Here is a 25,410-nt window from a genome sequence, read left to right as displayed (position 1 = left end):
GTAGAGCTGGGTATCATCAGCATACTGATGATTCCACAGCCCACACCTCCTAATGACCTCTCCCAGTGGTTTCATGTAGATGTTAAATAGCAAAGGGGACAAAATGGACCCCTGCGGTACTCCATGGCATAGCTGCCATGGCTCAGAGCCATAGTCTCCCAGCATCACCTTCTGGAATCGGTCATTGAGATAGGAGCGGAACCACTGCAGAGCAGTGCCTCCGACCCCCACTCCCGCTAGCCTATCCAGAAGGATACCATGGTCGATGGTATCAAAAGCCGCTGAGAGGTCCAGAAGAACCAACAGGGACGCACTCCCCCTGTCCTTCTCCCTGCACAGGTCATCATACAGGGTGACCAAGGCAGACTCAGTACCGTACCCGGGTCTGAAGCCGGACTGAAATGAGTCCAGATAATCAGTTTCATCCAAGAGTGCTTGGAGTTGTCCTGCCACCACCCGCTCCAACACCTTGCCCAAAAACGGGATGTTGGCCACTGGTCTATAATTAGTGGCCATCTCTGGATCCAGTGACGCCTTCTTCAGGACTGGTCGGACTACCGCCTCCTTTAAAGGGGCAGGTACCTGACCCTCCCTCAGAGAAGCATTAACCACTTCCAAGATCCATGTCCCTGTCCCGTGCTTGGCGTTGTTTATTAACCAAGATGGGCAAGGGTCCAATAGGCAAGTGGTGGGACGTACTCGTCCAAGCACCTTGTCCACATCATCAGGCCGCAGTAACTGAAACTCATCCATCAATTTTGGACCAGATGGCGACATTAGTATCTCCCCAGAAGGTTCTGAGTCACAGGTGGAGCAGCTCGTGATGAATCTGAGCGATTTTCTCCCTAAAATGCTTGGCAAAGTCATCACAGTGGGCCTTCAAGGGTGGAACCGGATCTTTCTTAGGGCCAGGATGAACCAGCCCTTGTACCACCTGAAAAAGCTCTGCCGGACGGCATTGTGAGGAGGCAATGGAAACGGAGAAGAATTTCTTTTTTGCCGCCCTCACTGCCACAGCATAGGCCCGATAATGGGCTCTTAAGTGTGTTTGGTCAGATTCATCCTGAGATTTCCTCCACCTACGCTCTAGACGTCTCCCAACCCGCTTCATCGTCTGCAATTCAGGTGTATACCAAGGGGAAGAGTGGGCTCTGCCCAGCGGGAGAGGATGCTTAGGAGGGATCGTGTCAATAGTCCTGGTCATTTCCCCATTCCATAGCTCAACCAGAGTCTCAACAGGAGCACCAGTCTTGTCTGCCGGAAACTTCCCCAGGGCCCTCAGGAATCCATCCGGATCCATCCGGCTCTGGGAGCGGACCCACACAATCGGGTCCGCACCCTTACAGAGGGAAAGGCCGCTCTTGAGCACAAATAATTTCAGTTATTAAGAGAGATAAATGAGCCTTTTAGTTCAGAAACTGATTGTTATTCCAATAGTCTTCTATACAGAAGGCAGGTTTGTTCCCTGTCGGTAACTTTTGTTTCAATTACATCAAATTGCCACATATCCGTTGATGGGTTTATTTTACTGATCCTGATCCTGTGCTAAAATCAATTCTATACAAATTGAACTATTTCCTGGCATGGAGATATAGATGAGGAAATCTCTGTCTCTTTAATTTCTCTGTTGAGCTCAGGACTGGGGCCAGTAAAAACAAGCTGACACCCCAGCATTCATGAGAAATCTGTGAGTAGCAGCATATGAGTAAGAAAGTGAGCGTATGCATATATGGAGAGAAGGGGTGCGTGTGTGTGAGTGTCAAACACATCTGTATGTAAGCAGATGCAGCAAGAGAGAGAAATCCCTCTTTTTTTAGCCCAACACTCTTTCAAATCAGGTGAATGCACTGGGTGCAAGAGATGGCGCTATGCTTGTTTTTTTCTGGGCTTTGACTTCAATCCCCCTGCCAGATGCTGTTCTCCCTTTGCATGTGACGTGAGCTCTGCACCTCGCTCAAAAAAGATTTCCACCTCCTCCTTGGGCCTATAGAGATCCATGACATGCACGTTTTCCCAGGTGTGCTTCACCAAGTGTTGCTCATGTCTTACCTGTTCGCTGTGCACCGCTCATGCAACCCGATCCGATTACGGCGAGGCTTCCCTGCTGTGCACGTGTGCCAGGCTCTGCAAGGAAGAAGGAAAGATACTGGCACAAGGAGCCATGCCTATGCTCTAGTGCGTTTGCTTTTTCCGGGGGTTTCCAGTTTGAATGAGATGACTGCAGTTAAACCAGAAGCTCAGAATCCTCACAGACACAAACCTAGGGTGCGCTCTCGCCCTCCAGCTGAAAATAGATGGAATAATAGAAGTGCTTAAAATATACTAGGTGCCATTCCTAAACGAAGTGCCTGGGTCCTTACCTGGAGGCTCACAATCTAAGTCAGAGGTTTTGGTCTACAACTTCCATCAGCCTTCACCTGTATAGCCACTGGGGAGGGATCTGGATGAATACATGAGACAAAAAAGAAGCAGGAACTGAGGCGACTGGGGAACGAGGAGCTGTTCATTCCAGAGCCAGTGGTTTCCCTTCCCGGTGTGTTCATACTGCTGCAATGTGGGCATTCATGAAAGTTACAATAAAAATGCACTATACCAGGAAAAGAGCTTTCTAAAATGGCAAGCCAAAAGCCTCGTATGGAAAGATGTTTATGCATTTTCCTGCATTTAAAAAAAAAATCTCAAAGGTCAGTATGAGCTGAACGTAAGAGTGGAAAGATGAGAAACAGAAATTGACAGATTTGTCCACCTCCTTTAAATTCACATACGTCCCTCCACTTAGCCCATCAAAGCTCTACTGGTTTGCTCATAGGCAGCCCTAAAGGGAGCGGGTTCTCACTCCACTGAGTAGGGCACGACTTCAGCGGTTCCACCTTCCCATTCTCCATTCTGCCTGAGCACATCCCTAAACAGGCCTGCATGTTGGAGATGGCATTTTATGGCTCTCCAGCACCCTGTAAATTAATTTTAAAAGGTCATGTGCAATGTCTTTTTTCTTTCTCTTTTTTTTAAGTGCAAAGAAACCATGCATAAAATGGGCTACCCATTCTCCAAGCAAAGCCTTTTGTTGCAATCTTGTAAAGAGCTGTCGGATTAGATATTAAAGCCACAGTAAAGCTAAATGAGTTGATTGTGGCTAATGTTATTGGGGAGAATATCTGAGGGATAAGAAGTGATTAGACACTTATCATAAAGCCTGAATGGGAGAGTTAATCACTGCAGGAGTGCTGCTCTATAGGCCTGCCTCTTTCTTGACATTTTTTTGTGCATAATCCTTCCAGTCTCTTCGTTCCTGTAAGATGGAAACTTTTACACCCATGGCAGAGAGCAGAGGCACAGTCACTTGGCGAGTTGAAATCAGGACCGGTAGCTCTGTCCATGAGTCCCAGCTCCTCTAAAGCAATCACCTACCACCATGATTATGAATACAATTCTGACAGAGATATTAAAGAGCAAAGAATATGTGGATTGCTCTGTATTAGGCTGGAAAAAATGAGGACTGCCTGATGCTTATATGATGCTTGTATCTGAATCTTTTCTGGTAGATCTCTGTCAAACCATGAGACCTGAGCCAAAGCTGATGCCTCTGTACCAGCATCCTCTGAATTTTAGGCTCACGTGCCCACCTGATCCATGTGCCAAAACCAAGCAGAGTCTGATGGATGGTCAGAACAGGCCACTGTTTCCTTGGCACTGTGATGACCCGCACTGCAGATTCAGATGACTGAAAACCAAAACCAAACAGTAAGCATTTGGGGATGTCAGTGTGTACAAGCACAGGCTTGCAGCCAAAGCTTCGACCCACTATACATAATTCCCCAATTAGCTACTTCTTAGTTGTGCAGAACAACCTTCTTGGCCACTTCTTCCTTTAGCTTTAACTTTGCTTCTCCTACACTTTTTACTGCAACCTCAAAACCCAGCAACCCAACCATGGTGCAAAAGACACACACTTAGAATTAAAGGATCCCAAGCCCAGGAATTGAATCTAAGTACCAGAAATGAATAAAGGCCTCAGTCCTTGCATGCAAAAACCCACTCCTGGTTATGCTTCCACCCACCAAGTTTCCTTCTTTTCAGCAGGGGGAGAGTCATTTAGCTTTTGTTATAGAACAACCTGGAATCAGAAATCGTTGCCAACTATTGCAGATCAGAGAGAGATCCCAATCCACCTTCTGCCTAAGGTGGACACTGGCCAGTTATCAATCTCCCAAAAAGCAAAAACATGCCCTGAGAGGAGAGGACCCCAGTTTGAAGAAAATGTCCATTAAAATTGCTTGTGCTGATTTATATGCATAGATGCAAATTTAGAAATAACTATTATGATTTAAATACATTATATCTCACCATCCTCAAGAAGAGTGTGATGAGGTGACCTGTGTGCCCATCTCTTCAGACCGTCATCCAAGCATGACCTACTGATGGGTGACAGTTCTGGTGGTCCTTGATCTTGGATAGCACAAGTCCTTCAAACAGAAGATGCCGTCAGATGCAGGATTCAAATACACCTCTAGTCCCCCTTTTTTTCAGCACTGAGGCTGCCTCACCTGGAGTACTGTGTCCAGTTCTGGGCACCACCTTTTAAGAAAGAGGCAGACATGCTGGAAAGGGTTCAGAGGAGGGCAACAAGGAAGATTGGGGACTGGGAGCAAAGCCCTGTGGGAGAAATTGAAAGAACTGGGCACGTTTAGCCCTGAGAAGACTGAGGGCGATATGATAGTACTCTGCAGGTACTTGAAAGGCTGTCACAAAGAACGACAAGATCTCTTCACAATCAGCCCAGAATGCAGGACATGGAAAAATAGGCTCAAGGTACAGGAAGCCAGATTCCTGCTAGATATGACAAAGAATTTCCCGTTAGAGCAGCATGACAATAGAATCAATTCCCTAAGGAGTTCGTGGACTCTCCCACACTAGAGGCATTCACAATGCAACTGGGGAGTCATCTGAGAGGGACGGTTTAACTTGGCATCCTGCACGGAGCAGGGGGTTGGACCTGAAGGCCATCTGGCCCCTTCCTACCCTACTGCCATGACCTGGACAGCCATCCTCTCCACTGGCCCACCCGCTGTTTCTCTGGGACTCCTTCCCTCATATCCTCTGCTCACTCCTTTCATGGGTCCCTCCTTAGGCTTTCCTTCCTGCCTGCTCCCCTTCCATAATCTGAACCGTTCGGTGAATAGGAGCCAAAGGCACCCCGCCCCAGGCGAACCTGCCCTCCCACTCCCCTGTGATACTGGCCGGTGCTGCTCTTTTCCGACCACTTGCCCCCCCCCCCCCCCCCCCCCCCCCCCCGAGTTGCCCTGCTCTTGACCTCTCCTGGCACAGAAGAGAGGCAGCCCCGGAAGCACGTCAGCCCCTCCAATTACGCAGCCTGTTCCACCTGCCGATGCCTCGGCCCATACCTGAGATTGATGGGAGGACGAGGTCCATTGTTACGCTGCGATGGTGTGCACACCAGGCCTCTTTCTCCAACACAGCTAATTTCCCCAAGGAGATGGATTGATTTCTCCACACACAGGACGGTTGTAATACGAGGCATCCATCAGCCAGACTGCCAGTCAAACGCATTCAGGGTCTGCGCGTACACCAGAGCGGGGCATCTTTCATTATTCATTAGGCAGCACTGGGGCCTTAAAAGTCACTTTTAGGGTTTTGCTAAATAAAACAGTGGCAGAAATACTGTCCAGGCAGGTCTCCCTGCACATGGCTGGTCCACCTCTTAGCAGGGCTGTGCCCTGGAAGTGGTCTTGCTCTGTGCTTGCTTGCTCCTCCGCAGCCTCCTGTCCTCCTGGTTTGAGGGAGCTTTGGCACAATGCTCTCTGCCCCCCTCACCTTCTCTCAGGGCTGCCCTTTGATGGCTGGCAAGGCAGGTCTGCCTTGTGGGAGAACAGCAAAGTCTCTGCTAGCTCTGTGGTAGCTTCTCTGGGATGCTGGGGAGTGATTCCAGCTCTTCCCTCCTGCAGGAGAAACTCACTTCCTCTCCCCTGAACATGCTCTGTCCTCTTCTTGAGCTCACTATGCCAGGGTTGCACTAACATCACACATGACCTCATAGCACGGTGTCCTCAGAGATCATCTAGACCAACCCCTGGTCGATGCAGCCCATCCAGCCTCTGCTTCAATACCTCTGGAGAAGGAACGCCCACCACCTCTCAAGGCACTCTGTTCCACTGCTAAACAGCTCTTGCTATGAAAAAGTTGGCTGAAATCTGCTTCCAGGGTTGGCTGAAATCTGCTTCCCAGAAATTTCTGCCCAGCGGACCTCCCCTGAATGCAGCCCCCTCTCCTGGCACCAGTGCTGCTGCGGGAGAAGGGGCGATGTTCCGGCACCAGCACTACCCATCCAGGCAGATGTCTTCCACGCACCAAGCAAGCAACTACCGCCTCCCTGAGAGGTTTATTGTGTGCTTGCACAAGAGACACATGTCCGTGTATGTGGTCCTTTCTCCCCAGGATGCCGGTCTCTTCAAAATGTTGTCATTTGGTCTGCATGACACATAAAACCCCGTCAAGAGCCAGTTTTCAGAGATGCCTGGCCCAGCTCTCCCTGCCTGTTGCAAGGTCTGTGCACACACTTTCAGTAGGTTCCCCGTAGAACTTAGCTTGGTAGTTTTGTCAAAGTCTTACAAGCTAAATTTACTCCCTTTAGCTTCATGTCGGTTTGCATGTGTGTGTGTGCGTCTGTTTAATTAAATTGATATATCAAAGCGTTCTCAAAGTGGGTCTTAAAAAGTATCACTGTATTATGTCAAGAATACGGTGCATGTTTAGCCAGGTGTTTCCTGCTGCGTTTAGTGGAGCTTACTCCCAAGTAAGTGTGTTTGGGACAGTAGCCTAAAAGACCAACTCAGAGAATAACACTGCAGTCTTGGGCACATTTAGGTAGAAGCAAGTCCCCTTGAAATCAGTGGGGCTTCTTTCTGAACAGCCATGCTCAGGATTGTGCTTTCTGAAAACAGAGGACAGTGGGACAGATCCTAACAGCCTATCCTTCCAGAAGATCGCAGCCTCAGTGGTGCTTGGCAGCAAAAGCCGAAGGGCCACAAAGCACCTTCAAGTCTGGTAGGTTTATGATGGCTTAAGTTTTTGTGGACTAGAGTCTGCGTCATACATTTAATGAAGTGAACTTGAGTCCATGCAAGCTTCTGCCATCATAAATTAGTCTTTAAAGCACTACAAGACTCTTAGCTAGATTTAATTAGGAATGTGCAGTTCCTGGATTAAGGGAGCAGCCTATCCATACACAGACTTGATGGGAAATGTGACCCCCTGTTCCAGTTCTCCTCAACAGGCTGTTCTATGTAACTCAAAAAATATGCAGGCTTCTCTACCAAGGAAGTCAGGAAAGGCTTTGCTGTGCTGATTCAGGGTCCATTTCATAACTAGAGTATGCAGCTTGCCTTGCTTGGACCTCGTTCTCTTCCTTCGCTGGGTCACGCGGTGCTAAAGGGCAGCTGGAGGTCAGATGAACAGCTCACCTTCTCTGTCAGGGGGCACAGAGACCGCGGATCCTCCGGTGGACACACAGAGACCGTGGATCCTCCGGTGGGAAACTGCTCTCTCGTGGGACCCTGTGGATGGCAGCTTCCTTCCCCAAAGGCTTTTATGAAACTCTTGACTAAGTGACCTCATTAATTAATTAAATGGGCTAACGCTCTGGCCATATACTTTAGTTAATTGCTCTTCTGTCATCTGGGTGGAATTCTTCATGGCTCATTGATTATTCTGGGCTTTGCTTGATCAATAGTGCAATAAACCGGGGTTGCTTTAAAAAGGCGATTTAAGAGATAAATACATGGGATGCTCAGAGAAACCGAGCCCAGCTCAGGGACTGAAACCAAACAGGCAGGAATGACCTTGCTCACGGCAGCCCCTCGGAGGAGAAACCACCAGGAGGCCTCTAGAAATCCCCAGTGCTGCAAAGGGATTCCGTCCGCTCCGGCAGCACATGCCTTCTGCATGGTCATGTGTGTGACACGGCAGCACCCACCCTGAGGCACACCGACTGGTGTCACGTCTGTGCATAATTTGAACTGAGTCAGATACCTCTGTGCACTCGCTGGAGTGGAGAATGCAGGAAATCTGCCCCTTTCCTTCTTCCCCAGCAGCTCATCACAACACTGATTAGCAGGGAATTTGTGTAGCTCCAAGCAGCTTCTGCTTTGGTCTCTGAGCGAGGCAAAAATCCATTTTTATTGCTTCCTTGCCTATGATCTTAGCCCACTTAGCCCTCTTCTGGGATCCGCATATCCTGCGGAAGCCTTGTGCATAATAATCTCTGCAATGTGCTACACGTGCAAGCCGGGGGTGAGGGGAATTCTCCAGCAGGCGGGCCACACGCCAGCGGAGGCTGGGAAGCGAAAGCTGCCAGCTGAAATGGGCAGGCCCCAAGCCACGTATGCCCCCTATGCGCACACATCCATCCATACGGCCACACATTCACCCACCACAAACACGTTGCAAGCAGAGATGTACGCTAACTGCAAGAACAGCATCCTGCATTTCAAACATGGATCAGCCCTAATCCATGACTGTTCGGTGGCCCCAGCAAAGCAAATGTAGCTGATGAGAAATCCATCCGCAAGGATGAAGAGCCCACCACACCTGGGATCTGTGGCTGCACCTTAACTAGCCCGCAATGACGAGCATGTCTACAATAAACAAGCTCCGTTCTCCGAGATCTGTGGGACCGCAGGCAAAGTTCTTCCCAGCTGCACTAAGCAGCAGTCCAGAGGTTAAATGCCGTTCTCCATCATTGCATGACCAACAGCACTTGCCCTGTGTGACAGACAGACACAGAAAGCTCCCTCATACCAGCTCAGATCCGGTCCAGTCTTATTGATGCGGACCAAAAGCAGCTTCCCAGGATTTCAGGCTCGGATCTTTCCCAGTCCTTCCTGGAGATGCCAGGGAACGCATCAAGATCTCTGGCACACACTGCAGCACTCTCCCCACCAGTGACAAGTGGCGGCTGGTCCTTTTTGAACAGGCTGGAAATCAGGGCCTGCATCATGGATAAGGGACCAGGTCTAAGGCAAGTGTATCCCCATCCAGCTATGTCATCTTCGTGGAAGGCAAACTTCGATGGCCCCTTGTGCACTTGACAGCATGTGCTTGTGGGACAGCTGTGCAAATCGAGGGAATTTGGTTGGTGTGTAGAGTTGCAGCCTGCCTTTAGCTGCCAGATGTCCTTGCATGACTGATAAAAATGCTCTTTTTCTATACTTATGGGAAAGGTCCCAGAGGCTGGTCCTCTTTTGCATCTAGTAATTGCAGTGCTGCATGGAGAAACTGTGGTCCCAATGTCTTGTTGGACTCCAGTCCCCATCAGTCCCATCCATCATGGCTAAGGATAAAGGATGATGGAATGTGGTTCAGTGATATAAGGAAGGCCACAGGTTTCCTCCCATCCCTTCCCTAGTGCATTATGAACCTTCTATACCAGGCATGGGGAACCTGCGGCCCTCTAACAGTTGTTGCTGGATTACAATCCCAATTATCCTCTATCTTTCACCAGGATGGGTGGGGTGGATGGGGGCTGGATTCCTACAGCTTCTAGGACACCATGAAGTCCTCACAGAGGAGATGAGCTGCCTCTCAAGAACAGCATGGTCTTTGTTTATTTCCTTGTCTGTTTCTGTGAACTTCTGCCAAATTTGTCTCACTGATATTGGAGTGTAAGGAGATGCCAGTAACAGGTCAGACTACTGGTCCATCGAGCCCAGTATTGTCCACATTTGGCTGGCAGCAGCTTTCTCTGGTATCTGGCAGAGAATCCTTCCCATCTCCACCTGCTATGTGGTCCCTCTTTTACCTGAGAGATGCTAGAGAGTGGACCTGGCACCTTCTGCATGCAACACGGATGCTCTCCTGGTGAAATGTATGTCACATGAGCACAGTTCAGACCAAGCAGCAACCTGCGTAACTTGGCACTTGGGAAAACAACTGCTCTTCCCTCTAGCGACAAGATCAGTCTCTTGATGGAGCAACACTGCCGTCTGGTGGTTCACGGAGATATCACCATTTCATGTTCATAACCTCTAGACACTGTCTCCTTTCTTCTGTGTGGTTATTCTTGATGCTACATTCATATCTCACCTTGTTTTCTGTATCCAATGGCTACTTCACTTTTTACCAGAAAGATGAGTTTACTGAACCAATTGTGGTCAAGCCTTGGATGCTTTTTAATCTTTGAAAGTTTAGGGAGTTGAGAAGCCAACCAGAGCAGCATTATTCTTTCTGGCAGTAGATGATGTTTCTGTCCACGGGTGATATTTTACATTAGTGGAAAATGTATCCTGCAGCAGAATTAGATGCAAACCAGCCGAGATCCCGTCTGCCCATGAAAATGGGAAAGTTCTTTGATGCTCCCATATCAGTGGCACAACTACTTTCCAGGCCTCCGTTCAACTGAGGCTCATCATGGAACCTCCTTCGTTATCTCTCCTCTCACTGAGCTAACTGAAAGAATCTTCCAACTTCCCAGGAAGATCCTTCACCCAAACATATTCATACAGGAAATTGTGCTGATTGTGGTCATCTGGTCCCGTTTCCCATTCTTTCACATGCCCTAATTCTTAGGGAAGGGCTAAAGCAACCAACAGAAGATAGCAAAAATCCATTACTGAACCGTGAAGAAGATACTAGTGAAATACATGCAGAATACAAAATCTAGGGCCTGTTTCTCCGGCATCCTTTGTCTGGATCCCAGCGGGGAGCTGCAATAGCAGTCCTGCTCCCGCGTCAGCAAGTGCTGGGCCCAGGCTGAAGAACCAGCGGGGAATAACCAGGCAGGCCATGACAGTAGCCTGATATGACCTACCTGCTCCCAGCTGAGGCCTGGGGCACCGGTGGAGGTCGATGCCATTCGCCTGCACTGGCGTGGCTTTCAGCTCTGGACCTAGCGAGGGTTCACAGCCACTGCTCCCAGCCAAGTCTAAAGCGAGGGAAAACCCTCTTCCTGTGTGCTGCTGCGGGTGAGGGCCGTGACGGCAGCCGCTGTGGCTAGGCCTTAATCAGACTAGGGAGAGGCGATGGCAGAGACAGTGGAAACTGAGCCCCGGTGATGCCCTGGCAGGGGAGAAGTTTTCCAGAAATGCTTTAGATGCCTTAGGGCCTGTGCTGTTATGTCAAGGCTGATTTCCAAAGGCTGACTTCACTCCATGAATACACCGCTTCTTATCATCCTTAGAGATCATAACTAATCTCTGCATCTTGAGGAGAAGCCTTGGCAGTTGTCCTTTGGTAAAACGCCAGATTTTCTTGGAGCTGCGCGCAGTATAGACAGAGGCGTATAGGAACTCGCAGGCGAGGCTTTTGCTGTGCAATTACCCTGCCTCATTCAGAAAATTGTACAGGCATCCTGCACATTGTCACCCCCCATTTGAAACCCTCTTGCGTTCTCCCACTTGCTGCTTCTGTCTTGTTCTCCAGTCATAGAAAATGCATTACGGAGGACAAAACAAACAGCCCTAGGAATGGTCCACCTTGAAACTCCTGTAAACAACTTGGCATGAACACCTGTACAAAAACGTGTAGAGCGAATGGATCAGGTTTCTGGCAATGCACTTGCAGGCCCAGAATTATTGGAGGATTGTGAAAAATGCTTCCCAGGCAACAAAAGCAGCCTCTTTGGTGATGCTTGGAGCAAGAAAGAGGCAGGCGTGGTGGGGTGAAGTGTTAGTAGATGATGGAGGGAAGGTGTGACTATTGGATTTCCATTTTGCTTTGGTTTTTTCCTACAAAGGGAATTGCTTTCAGCCTAGGACATATAGAGCAAATGATATGAAGAGGAATTTGTAGCCCAGGATAGGTGAGGAGATGGTTAGTGAACACTGAATTACTTGGAATAAGTTCACGTTTCGAAGGCCAGAAGAATTGCACTCCAGGTTGTGTAAGAGTTTGGGGGGGGGGGGGCTATTTCAAAACTACTGCCGGCAGTTGGTAGGAATTCTGGAAGAATGGGTAACGTGGCTGAAGACAGGCAAACATTGACCCCAACTTCAAGAAAGGCAGGTCCAAGAAACTATAGAGCAGTCAACTTGACAGTGATACCAGGAAAAATTCTAGAGCTGATTATGAAGTAGTTCATGAGCATCGCTAGAGTCAGCACAGGTTCATCAGACCAGATTCCCCCACCTTCTTTTATAAAGAGTTTCTAGTCTTGTAGATCATCCCCTCACAGCTCTGGTTTATCTTGAGTTCAGCAAAGCATTTGACTTGGTTTCAATGCAATCCTATCCCAGAGGAAAACTGTGAAGGTCTGTTTCCACAACAACATTCATCTGCTGAGGTCACACATTCAATCTGGCACAAGTTTGCATGGACTAGAGTCCCATTCACAGAAAAACAGACTGAGGCCGTGTCCCGATTGGTTCAGAGACATGGCCGGTGCCTGATCACAGCAGCATGGGTGCAGGGTGGAGGAATCAGGCAGGAAGATCCACCGGATTCTCTGCCTGAGGCAATTTTACACTGAAGAGTGTGGGGGTTTCCTCCCACTCCGCGTGCTGAGCGGGCAGGTCATCTGGCAGGGAGTTGAAGGAAGAGGGACGGGCACTGCCAGCCCAGCTCTCAGGACAGGGAAGCTGCCAGAGAGAAGTGCAAGTGTCATCTGCAGAAGAGAGAGTGTGGCCTCTGGCTGCCACTGCTGATGAGCTTCAGCATTACATCTCAAGGCCTACAGAGCGTGCTTGGCCGGGCAGTAGGAACTGGTGATCAGGTTCCCGGTCATTCGCTGTCAGCTGACCACTTCTGTGCAGCAGACAGGCACACATTAAAAAGAACATCACAACACCATGCATTTGCTTTCTTTGAACTCTCCTTTTCGGCATGTGTGTGGCAACAGCTTCTGCTCAGGGGCACAGAGCCGCTAGTTGGATGCTCTGTCATTCCCGGCATCAACTCATCCAATCTGAGGCACCACCGGCTGCAGGAATACCAAAACTTCCTTCCCAAGGAAGCAGCAGCAGCGGGAGATTAAGTAGCAGGAATGTGACCTTCCAGACTCCGCTCCAGGTTCCCCGGGGAGACAGTGAAGCGGTGGCACCTGCCAGCAGGTCAAAGTAGAGTCAAGGCGAGGCAGGAACTTTCAGGACCCTGGACAGATCTATGCCGGCTGGAAATCCTCAGAAAGCGCCTTTGTCCCAGCAACCTGCAGAGGGTTTCTGAGGCATTTTGAAGGCCGCCTGGTGTTCACTCCGCCCCTCCTGAGGAGCAGCCTACTTAAAGGGCCCTTGGCTGCTTTTGTAGCTGCTCACTGTTGCCGCATGGAGCGAGTGAGGACTGCATCAGAGGGGTGTCCTCTTGGTCCAAGAAGTCTGGTAAAGATGCGTCCTCCAACCTGGCGGTCCCCAGAGCAGCTGATGATCTGTAACCTAACGAAGCCTCCCCCACCACTGAGTCCTTCTGACACTGGGGGGGGGGGGGCGCTGAGACTGGAGAACCTTCTAGGCAAGTAGCAGGGCAACAAAGTGCACTGCGGCCAAGCCTTGGCTTGCCTGCCTGCCTGCCTGCTTGCTTGATTTCTCTCAACATGTTCATGGTGCACTTCTGTCTCCTCCCTTCAGAGGCTGAACTAGGCAAAGCAGTGGGATTTCTTGTAAGGGTTTTAAAAGATTAAAATTCATGAAGAAAAATCCTGAACTGGTATGGTGGCAACTCATGCATATCCAAAAAGGGAGGACAAGAATTTTATACCGATTGCATATTGTAAGATGTTGCATATTGTAAGATCACACGTAGGTGCATGTTTAGAAATATGTACAATAATTGAAAAAACAGTGCAGGAATGAGGAAGCCTGTGACCAAGTGACTGGCATGCCTGCTCTGCCTGCTGCCCGGGTGCTCTCTGGAGGTGGGCACTGCCAAGGCCCCTCCTTGACCTCCCCTCTTACAGTTCTTGAACTTTAGACCAGGGTTGGGCTGAACTGCCCTTCAATAGAGGATTGTCCTCTGCAGAGTGAAGCAGGAGGCCATCTGATGACTCAGACAGGAGCTGCGGCCCTTGGAGCAGATGCGGGTTTTCCTGTGCCCACTTCACACGAACACATACACAGTGAAGCTGCTTTTAGTCCAAGCAGACTCACTCAGATGCTCTAAAGCATTTTTGAAGCCCCAAACCTGGAAGATCCGATGCCGGATCATCAGATCTCATCTCGTTTGACCCTCAACCTCCCAGAACGACGGTGCCGGGAAAAACCAACCCCGGCCCAATTGTCCTTTCGTTTCGCTTCATGCCACTAGATGGCAGCAGCGCCCCGAACCAGTGTTAGGAAGCGCGTGAGAGGAGAGGCTCTAGAGCCAAAGCAAGCCGCTTGCAGCAAGACGCACCCAGCGAGCGGGATGCCAGCGTCCTGCCAGGGGCCGGCTGCTTCACCGAAGCCAGTGCAGAGCCAGTGTGGCGCAGGGCTTAGGAGCACGGACCTGGGACGCAGGCGACCTGGGGTCCAGCCCCCGCTCAGCCACGGATCCAGCTGGGTGACTGTGCACCGGTCACGGATGCTCAGCCCAGCCTTCCTCACAGGGTTGCTGTGGTAAGGATGGAGAGGAGAATTATGTAAGCACCTTGAGTTCCTTGAAAGGAAAAAGGCAGGCTTCAGATACAATAATATATAGAAACTAAAGACATCTGCAGGGTACCCACAGTGGGAGGGACTGGCACACTCCAGGGATTGCCGTCATCCACGTAAATCGCTGAGGTCCAGCGGCTGGTGCCAGGGCCCTGTGCCAGGCTAATGCACTAGGCTTGGTGTGAAGCCCTGTGCAAGGCACCACGCTCAAAATTCAGCCAGTCCATATAACGCCGGTACAGGGCAGCTGCAGTGGCCATCAGTGCACGCCCAAGCCTAATGTAAGGTGCTGTTTCTCACCTGTGCTGCCTTCGCCCATATCAGCCTGGTAAAATCAGCAACAGAGGCTTCCCATTTGCCAGCCTCTGAAGTCAGTCAGGTGGGCGAGAACATGAGAAAGGCCTTTTCCGTGGCAGCCCCACACTCTGGAATGGGTTGCCGCTACAGGTCCGCCCTGCAAACCCACTGCTTACTCCGACTTTCCTCCAGTTCTGTTTTACTGGATCATTCTGGTTTTTTAGCTGTAACTCTGCGGTAGATTTCCATACTGACTAAGTCAGATGTTGTAATGCTAGTTCTTTTCAATGTTTGTTCTTTTTATGACATTTGTGCTATTTTATTTTGGTATCAGTAATTCATTCTTTCATGTTACCTTGGTTCGGGTCCTGCCTAGAAATATTTCAGATAGAAAGCGACCGGCCTACCCTCACCTTGGTGCCCCCCAGGTCTGCTGGGCTGCAACTGCCAGCACCCACCAGCAAGCACGCCCAGCCGTGGGGTGCTGGGAGCCCTGTTCCCACATAACCAAAGGGCCTCGTCTTGAGGAAGGCTGCTCCATACCAGTGAGCCAAGCCAGGCCCATGCAGCGCGCAGCTGCTGCTCGGCGTGGTCCTCGGGTGACAGTGCTGGGGGGATTCCCGAACCTTGGTGTCCTTCTCCACGGATGCCAGTAAGGCTGCGCTGCGTGTCCGTGTGCCTCCGCGCAGCAGTTGCTGGGGAACACGAGCTGGAGGATGCCTTGCGTTTACGTCCTGCCTCTGCACTTCCCGGGAAGCTTCCCCAGAGGCATCTGATTGGCTGTCTGGGAAACAGGATGCTGGGCTTGGTGGGCTTTGATCTGAGCAGCAGGGCTTTTCTGCTGACCATAACTGTGGGCTCTGCTTTGGTGACGGCAGGAACCCTAAACAAGGAGGCAGTTCATCAGCAGTGGCATGATCACCCACTAGGGCTATGTAGGCTGACCCCACTCAGGGATCACGTAGGCCGGGCAGCCCCTACCCTGTGGGCTGAATGCAGCACAGAGGAGGAAGCGTTATCTCCAGTTGGGGGCAGTGTGGAGAGAAGCCCCTTTTTGGTCAGTGCTGAGAAAGGAGTCTTCTGTCAGTGCTGGGCACCGAAAACCCTTCTCTCCCTCCCTCCCTCCCACAGCTGATTTCCACGGTTCGGCTGAGGAGGCAGAGCTGGGATGTGTGCATACACATCTGTGATTGTATGAATGTGAATGGGATGTGTAAGGACTTGGGGCGTGTGCCAGGTGTGCCTGCACCACACCAGGCACACCGCTGGCATGTGGCCACCCTACAACATCCTGATCTGGAGCCACTGGGGCTTCTGTGCTGGAAAGAGCTGCCCATGCCTGATCTAGGGTTTCCTGGGGATAATAGCGGTCTGTGCCTCTTCTCCTTGCAAAGACGCTCTTTTCTTGTAAATGCTGTCATACAAAATGTGGTCTCTGAGTTGTGTCAAAGCTCCAGTCCTTTTTTTTTTTTTTTTTTTTTTCCATGGGGTTTCCAGGTAAGTTGTATGAGGAAATCTTAGGGGAACTGGCTGTGTTTGTTTGTTTATTTTTTTATTTATATCCTGCCTTTTTCCTACAAAGGGTTCAAGGAAGCTTACACCATTCTCCTCCTCCATCTTATCCCCACAACAACCCTGTGAGGTAGGTTGGGCTGAGAGTCTGTGACTGGCCCAAAGTCACCCAGTTGCTCCATGGCTGAGCGGGGACTTGAACCCAGATTGTCTGAGTCCCAGTCCCATGCTCTTAACCACTACACCACAAAAGAACACCCTCACTTCTATGGAGAACCTGTATCCTGCCCTATCCCCCTGTCTTCTAACTGAGGTGTGTTTGTGTATGTGTTAGGCCTATTGTGAGTTGAGTGACTTACATACATCACAACCAGCCATTGTACACACATTAACTCACAAAAGGTAATTGTGCGTGTCTTCTGGCCTTTATATATCATCTGCAAGAGGCCCTGCTGATTATGCATCCATTTTCTTTCAGATGCTCCCTCAGAAAATCTTTTATCAAATGGCTGTCCTGGGATGGGATGATCTTGGCCTACAGTTCCTCGCTTGAGGCAGAGCCCCCGCGGGTGCCGGGGTGCTTTCCTCACTGCTGATAGCAATTGGGAGCGGATATAGGAGAAACCTCAATTCACATTGGGAATCAGGATGAGCACCAAGGTTAGAATACCCTCCCAGGGCCCTGACCTTGATCCCCCCCCGCCCCATCCACCTACTTTTCTCAAGAGACAAAGGATGTTTGGAGACTAATCCACACCTGTCCAAGAGCTGAGGAAACAGTAGCTTTCCTTCCTTCCCACCCATAGGGTAGCTGGTCAAAGTACTCATTACTTAAAGCTGTTATATTCCCATCTTTTGATCCTAAGATGTGTTTGTGTGGTAAGGCACTAAATTGTTCTGAGTGTGTAGTGAGCTCCAATGCAAGCACCCAAAATACAAGGCGTGTATCCTTTGTGCAGCTGACATTGTAGAGGAAGCAACATTTCATTTTTATCATGAGCTTGCACAAGAACAGAACCTCATGACAGGAGGTTAATAAGCTTTATTAATCTATTTCTGTGTTCATATTGTAGCTTATTATCTCTGTAAAAATACTGGCCTATTTCCCAAGAATCTGGATTTTCATGTACTAGAATAAGACTGGATGTCACTGGTTTGGTGGAGCTGGGGTTACAGGGAAGTAGCACCAGACTTTTTAATAACGAGGGATGCTGGCATGGTCTGCCACCCCTCTCAGACTTAAGCTTAGCTGCAATCCTGACTGAGGCTGGTTCTGCAGTCACAGCCTAATGTGGCTTACTTAATCATAGGGGTTTGCAGCACACACCAGCCAAGTTTTTTAAAATTTAAGCCACAGCAGGCAGTTCCCATGACTTGCTGTGTCGTATGAACCTGCTGAACATGCTCTTGCAAAGATTAAACAACACTTACATAACCCCAGAACAGGCCATGGGTTATGTGAGGATTGCTTAACCTTCACATTAGCCACTTTCACCCTGTTCACATGACGCAGTGAACCACGGCCACTGCCCAGCACAAAAGGGTGGCCCGCATGCGCTGCAACTTCCCACGGCTTCAGTAACCATGGTAAATGAGCAATTGTGTGAAACAGTCCTAACTGGGAGGAAATGAAGTTTCCCAGCAGCAATATATTGTCCTCTGTTGCAGCACAAAGTATTCTGGAGTGGCTTAGACTTGAACGGGCAACCAAGGCCCATGGTTTACAAAGGAAACCATGCTCCTGGCGAGGACAAAAAGTCATTGCCACCCCTTTCCTTGGGGCTGTGACTGTGGCGGCGTCATGATGAGCTCCTGCACGTCAGAGCTGACCAAGACACCACAGTTGGACACAGCCAGTGCCGGAAGAGCCTCTTCTTCCTGCGTGAAAGCAGGTGTTCCTCCCGGTGCTGCTGCCTAGATGAGGGCCTTCTGCATATGAAGAGGGATTTTGGAATGACTCCGTGTGTCTAGCAACGCTTCCCAAAATGGCTTGATACGAGTGCTGGCACCTGCTCAGGTGCATTCGTGCTTCCCCAGCTCTTTTATATTTGGTCTCAGAACAGATCTGTTAATGCTCCCCTCCAAAAAACAAAACAAAAAAGGAAGCTTTTGTCTGGAAATCAGTCAAAACCTGTCATCCACATTTCCCAATTTGCGGGATGGTCTTGGTTCATAAATTGTGGAGTTCTCGTTAGGGATGGGCATAGCTGCTTGATTCCACCCTCCACCCCGTTGCTCACCCCTGCCCCCCAAAAAGGAAAAGAAGGAAAAAGGGGGAAAAGCTGTTTAAATGTTTCAGGCCAAATTTCCTTCAATATCATTTGAACCACACCTGTACGTGTGGTTTCCGTTTAGAAACTAGCTGTGCAAAAGAGGAGCTTATTTTGCATCCTAAGTGTCTAGACAGGAAAGACGCGTATTTGGCGAAAGGCACAGAGCAGAACTCGCACAAGGAACGGGAGGCCAGGCGCTCCCATGCAATGCTCCTGCGTCATCAGAACCGCTCCCAGGCCCCGGTGCTGCCCTTGAGTCCATGCCGCACCATCACCCTCGTCCGCACCTGCCCTCCTTTGCGGTGCAGGCGCGGTTGTGCAGCACTGTGCGCTGGCCTCCCGAGCTCCAGCCAGCGAGGGGTTAAGGCGAGCCATTGGCTGCGGAGGGAGCGAGCGGGTGAGCTCATCTGCGCTGGAACATCTCCCAAGGTTTATGAGCCACTCAGCGCTGATGATATCAGAGGGGGATAATCTGAGGCTGGGAGCAAAGCTACTCAGGAAATCACAACATCCCCTTTAGGACACATTCCATGCCAAAGCAGAGCGGCACACCACACTGCCGGCGGAGCACCTCTGGCCCTGTGAGTACACATACTTGCTGCTCTAATGGGGGCGGGGGGAGCATGAAACTCAGGACCCTTAATCTCAAACTCCAAAACAGGGCCTCGGGGGAATTTGGGGTGCCTTCCAGCCCCAGAATAGATCTTAGCCGATCTCTCCGGGCTGCTTTTTTTGGCTTGGAGCTACTGAGCGGACCTGGAAGTTGACATGGTATTCAGCCCATGCGTGGCTGAAAGAGAAAGGAACTGGGCTCTGCCCAGCTCAAAGGAAACCCACATCAGAACAAACAAGGCTGCCACCGCTGCGTCCCACCCATGCTCTGCTCACCGGCACGGCTGAAAACCACAGTCCTGGCTGGGGGAAAACCTTTGTGCAGTGCTTATCCTAGGGCCACCCCAATTAGCAGGGTTTTGTTACAGGTTCTGGGGCCGTGGGATGTTTTCCGAGGAAAGGTAGGGGTGCGTTTTCCTGGAGCACTTTGTTCTCAAAGGAGAGTATGGCAGAGCGGCTGTGGGTACCGTGTAGACAGGCTTGAGGTTTATGGGATGCGCTTTTTAATAGAGCCCCGAGATCCAACAACCAGAATCAAATTCAGGTGGAGTATGCTTAGAATTCAAGAGTTTTAAGCCCATGAGTTTGTTCCGAGTATGAGAAACTGGGTTCGTTGGTTTACCAAAAAGTCAGTTCCAGGTTACGCCAAGCTTTCTTCACTGAGGTGGAGGAGTGATTTTTGTTGTTGTATCATCAGATAGTTGGAGTCAGATTTTTTTCTGGGGGGGAGGGGGCTTGTCTATGTACTACAAATCATTCAGGGACCTATTAAAGATCCAGATCTACCCAAAATTGCCCAATAGAAATTCTTGTACTCTGCCTTTGTGGCACTCAAGGATGTGTGGGGAGGGCACTGCTTGGATCTATGGGGTGGGGGCGTCGAAACAGTTCTCCAGATCTCTGAAATGGGACAGGCCATCACCTGCCCTGCAGGAACTGCATAGTCAGGGCAATCCTGCTTGATTCAGGGTCTCTTATCAAGATGTCATGGCAGGACTGAGTGAGAAGCTGCATCTGGGAACATCTGCCAGAGAACTAGACCAGCCTTTGCCATCCTGGCACCCTCCAGATGTTTTAATCGACAACTCCCAGCATTCTGGCCCTTTGGCCATGCTGGCTGGGTCTGGTAGGAGTCGAAGTGCAAAACATCTGGAGGGTGCCAGGTTGGGGAAGGCTGGGCTGATACAGCTATTCCCCGTGTAAGGTAGGTGCGAATTCCTGAACTCCAAGGCCCAGCTTGGGAGTGCTTCCTTTTCCAAAACCTCCATTCTTGCCGTTTTCCCAGGGCTTTAGGCTTTGTTCAGGATCTGGTCTCTGAGTCCCTTTTATCACAGCACAGACCAGAGGCTCTTCCTTTGAGTCTGGTTATCAGCTGCTGCTTCCTTCACACATGCCAGGGCTCACACGGCTGTGCACCCTGGGGGAGATCTCTGCAGCAGTTGGGTGCCCCAGTTCTTGTCCTGCTGCACAAATGCATCTGGAAGGACTTGCCAAGGCACCGAGCCTTCATTTCTTTTCGGCTCAGCAAGAGCAGGCCCTGGACAGGGCAGCATGATGCCTGCAGACTTTGCCTCCTGACCACCAAAGTGCGGAACGAATGAGGCGGGACAGCAGAACCCTCTTCTGTCCTGCAGAAACCTCCCTTGGTAAACGGACAGCACCGAAGGTTGGCGATGTGGGGCAAATGCCGGAGACCACAAGCCACCAGCACGTTCACTGGGCCCCACCAGAAGACTTTGGACGAACCAGCCATCGCCATCTCATGAAGGGTTCCTAGACAGGTGAAAACAGCACAGGGGGAACACTGGTCCTTTTAGCACCCAAACAGGAGTGTCCTCGGAAAGGTGCAAAACACAGAAATCAGAGCAACTGCCCGGCTGATGTGGCTGTACTGCCTTGCTCAGAAATGGAGCGTGTGCAAGTTTCGCCTCCAGATCGCCGTACTGTAAATTGCACAGTTCAGAGTGTTTTGGTGCGATTTCCAAGTGCCTTTATTTCAGCGGCATGATTTTTTTCCCATTTAAAAATTGATCAAATCCAGCGCAGGAGTTTTCAAGGACTTAATTGGCTTCTTTTTCCGCTTCTCCCTGCCCGCCCACCCAAACTAAATGTGCCAGCTGGGAGAAGAGGTTTCCTAGAAGCCACCTTGAGGGGAGGGGCTGCTCGAGGTTTGGACGAGCTCTTGGAGGGCAGTCCTTCCTCCATGGATCTGCCCCTTGCCTCACTGTCGCACCTGCTTCCCTTCAAGGCAGGCATGGGAGAGCAATGGATGTTTTGACCTAGAGCTGCCATCAGCCTTAGCCAGCATAGCTGGTGGTACAGAATGATGGGAGTTGTGACTCTCCAGACATTTTTGCCTGTACGCAGTGCTTTTTTTGTAGGAAAAAAGGTGCCAGAACTCATGAAATTATTTACCTTTTGCACGTAGTCAATCGCTGTATGCACACCCACACACGTCAGTTGTGTAACGAAACATAACGGTCGCCACCCGCAGAAAGCACTCAGCGTGCGACCACATGACCAATCACAAGCCGAGCGGCGCCGTCACAACCAGCGCGGACGAAGTACGCGTGCATTGGATTCAACACACAAGCGGCCCGTTTTAATGATTTTACCGCTGACCTGCTATGCTCGACAGGGCGATTCAAATCCACATGGACCAAACATCAAATTTTCAACAGTCACTTTTAAAACTTGGAAAATCTGTTGAAAAAACGTGCCAGAACTCCGTTCCGGTGCATTCTATGACAAAAAAAGCACTGCCTGTACGTACCACACCCCTGCTTAAGGGGAGAGGGAGATTAAGACTGAATAGCTCCAGAGGCATCAGTGGTGCTTCCAGAAGGTCTTCCCAGGTTTGCCAAAAGCAGAACTCCCACTGACTGTCCACACGTCAAAGGGTGCATTGCGTTCTGGGAGTGTCCATCTCACCCAGAGGGCACAGCATAACCAAGTGTTGTCCATTCTTCTTTCTGGTGGCCACCTGCCCACCATTTTCTTGAAGTTTTGAAGTGAATACTCCCCAGCACCACTTTTACACCCTATTTCCTGAGTAAAGACAGTTATGATGCAGTTGCAAATCCTGTCTTTTTCTTGTCATTTCCACAATATGGGTAGGATAAGTGCCACTTTGGTTTTTCTAATCACTTTCAAATTTTCCTCTTGATTTTCTGGTCAGTTTCATAACCTGGCTAGAAAACTGCAGAATTCTTTTACACCTTGATTTTAAAAGGTTCCAAACACTATTTCTTCAAAGAAAGAAGCACTGAAATTAAGAACATGTGTCAGTTTTGCCCCTCTTTCACATTGTTTAAATAAAAATAGACAGCTCTTGCACAATTTCAAAATGCATTTTTTCCAGCATAGTAAAATGTTCTTTGTAACCTAACAGAAAAAAACGACCAGCAATAAGAAGATTTCAGCCTTACAACCAGATTCTAAATAGATCAACGAAGATGTCAGTACTGCTTTCAGAGATAGGAAAGCTCTTTCTTTGCAATCCAAGAAATGGATCCATAAATGGAAATGCACAGGGAGCGAAACTGAGACTTTTCTTTGCAGTAGGTGCTTCCAGGCAAGTCTTTGACCACCCATTGCCTTGCCTTGTTCATAGACGTTTGAAAGGCATCCAGGCACCTGCGACTCTTAGCCCTCCTGTGTTTTCCCTACCGCTTCTTCCCCATTTTCGCATTGCAGAAAATCAATGGGCAGTGCAGTCCTACAGCCTCTGAACAGTATCTTGAGAACCGTAGAATTTCTCAGATTCCCAGCTGCAAGATCAAAAAACCGCTCCAGTCCCGTGTCTGAGATCTACTCTTGGACCCTCCTCTTTCCCTGCCATGCAGCACCAGAGCTGTGGTTCCTCTGAGGTCGCAAGAGTGACCCCAGAGAAGGGCCTGTGGGACATTCCAGGGGGCGGTGGGAGAGGAGCCTGACACCATCAAGATCTGACACATCCTGGAAGCGCCGCAGCCTCTTTTCCTCCTGCTCCAGAGCAAGGGGAACTTGAAGGTCATCTTTGCCTCCACATTTCTCCCACCCTCCATTGGATGCCTGCCATTCTCCAACATACACAGAACCTGTAGGACTGAACCCTAAAGAACAAAAGGCAGAATTGTTGCAGGCGCTTTCTGATCTATCCCTCTGTCTCAAAGCACCGGGGGGGGGGGGGGGGGGGGTTGGAGGGACAAACACAGCAGTGGGAAATCATGGGCTGATTGCAGATGGATCCTCCTCCCCCATGCAGAATTCTGGGTATGAGGTAGCCCATTGCACGGTAAACGCCTGTTATGGAAGCGCTTCTTTTGATGGCACAGACCGATCCGTCACTTTCCACCCAAGCTCAGGGCTCACTGCACTGTCTGAGAGGAGGGCAAGGCCTCTCTGTCTGGCGTGTCCCTGGGAAAACTGTCAAGCGAGGAAGTTAAAAACAAGGCCACAGGCTGCAGGGGCTTTTTCAAAGCTCCCTCTAGCATTTCTTGGCCAGGCCAGGGACTGCAGTTGCTGAGGGTCACACCCAGGGGCCAGGGGCCCCACTCACATGCACAAGCGTCCTCACACTTCATGCACGTGCGAATGCATCTCTCCTCCCTGCCCACAGAGTTTGGGGCGGGGGGAAGCATCTGCTGCTTCCCAGTGATCACTGCCAAAGTTGCTGCTTTTCTGATCCTCCTAAGAGCGGGAAAGCGGTGAGCCAGGAAGCTGGGAGCACTGCTCCCGCCCCACAGCTCAGCTGAGCAGCACCAGAAAGCCTATGCAAGCAGGGGCCGTTCTCCTCTTTTGGACTGTTCCTTCTCCTAGCCCCATTGCAGCCGAAGGGGGCATTTGGTACATTTGGTACCTGCCGGTGAGGGTGTGCGAGGATAGGCTGGACATGCACATGGTGGGCACGTTGTGAGTGGAGCTGGCTGGAGCCGGGGGTCAGACTAGATGGCCCAGGAGGACCCTTCTGACTTGCTCAGTTTCTATGTTCTGTGTTTCTGTGCAGGGGTTTCTGCTTGTGGGTTTGTTTTCAGAACAAAGATGTGGAGGCCAAGCACATGTTAACTGCTGGCTGCACTGGCCCCGTTTGTAGGGGGTGTGTTGGTAAGATGCCTCTTGGCATGATTAATGGCCTACCAATAAAAACTGACAGTTGCCAGACACTTTGAGTAATCATTTATTGAACAAGCCAAGCGTAACAGGGAGGGCAGAAATAACCGGTAGAAGTATGAAAAGGCGGGACTCTGGGGATACCAGGCCTCCCGTCGCTTTGCTCCGGTGCCTGCAGGAGACTGGACTTTTCTTGTTGTTGTGTCCTGTTTAGTTTTACTTCTCCAGCCTTGTTTGTAATGTGTGCGTGTGTTTGTGTGTGATTCCTCCAGAACATGGACATTTACTTACCTGAGTATTTTTTTATCTTGCCTTTTAAGAGCAGCTAACAGTGACTGCATTCACGCAACATGATAACCCACTCTCAAGGATTGAGTGCAGGATGAGTGTGGATTGTTGTTGAACTATGGGCTAATATGTTGTCTGAACCCAGCTGCGCTGCTTGTTCACCCTAAAGAATCCATGAAGACAACCCATGGTTTGTGGTTGGGTTGTAAACTGTGGGTTGTTCATCATAGTGTCCTATCCCAGCAGATCCAGTCTGAGCTGATCCTTTGCTTCTTGTTGCTTTCCCCAAGAGGTGTTAATGCCGTGAGCCTGCCAAACCGAGAGCCATGGAAACCCAAGCCAAAGAAATGGAGGAGAGAGAGAAGTCCCCCGAGTTCAAGGATTTGCTGCCCAGCCAAACTGCCAGCACCTTGTGTATCAGCTCGCGCAGCGAATCTGGCTGGAGTGCTCCCCCGCTGAACAAGTGGGACGTGTACCACAAGCCGGTCATCGTCCTGTCCGTGGGTGGTGCGGTGTTCCTCTTCGGCGTGGCCATCACCAGCCTGACCTGCCTCACTGCAGACAAAAAAAGCAACGTGACCAAGGAAAGCAGAGACAACAGCACGACCAAGGAGGCCTTTAAACTGTGCGGGCCGGCCTTCCTGTCGCTGGGCCTCATGATGCTGGTGTGCGGCCTCGTCTGGATCCCCATCATCCGCAAGAAGCTGCCCCAGAAGCAGAAGTACCACATCCTCCAGAGTGTCATGTCTTTCTTCTTCAACCGCTGA

General features: G+C 50.3%; 1 protein-coding gene across 1 annotated transcript; it reads left to right on the top strand.

The window, feature by feature from the left end:
* The first annotated feature begins 24,969 nt into the window (after positions 1 to 24,969).
* On the top strand, positions 24,970 to 25,410 carry PIRT (phosphoinositide interacting regulator of transient receptor potential channels). Its single transcript, XM_044453726.1, has one exon. It carries the CDS (start codon positions 24,970 to 24,972, stop codon positions 25,408 to 25,410), a length of 441 nt encoding a protein of 146 aa, XP_044309661.1.

The sequence above is a fragment of the Varanus komodoensis genome, unplaced genomic scaffold (genome assembly GCF_004798865.1).
Source record: "Varanus komodoensis strain SLA01 unplaced genomic scaffold, ASM479886v1 scaffold7_1, whole genome shotgun sequence".
NCBI classification, from domain to species: domain Eukaryota; kingdom Metazoa; phylum Chordata; class Lepidosauria; order Squamata; family Varanidae; genus Varanus; species Varanus komodoensis.
This window is presented reverse-complemented; position numbering and strand designations above follow the sequence as displayed.

Excerpts from the sequence above, each read along its gene's own strand:
- PIRT (XM_044453726.1), top strand. The coding sequence starts at position 24,970 with ATGGAAACCCAAGCCAAAGAAATGGAGGAGAGAGAGAAGTCCCCCGAG.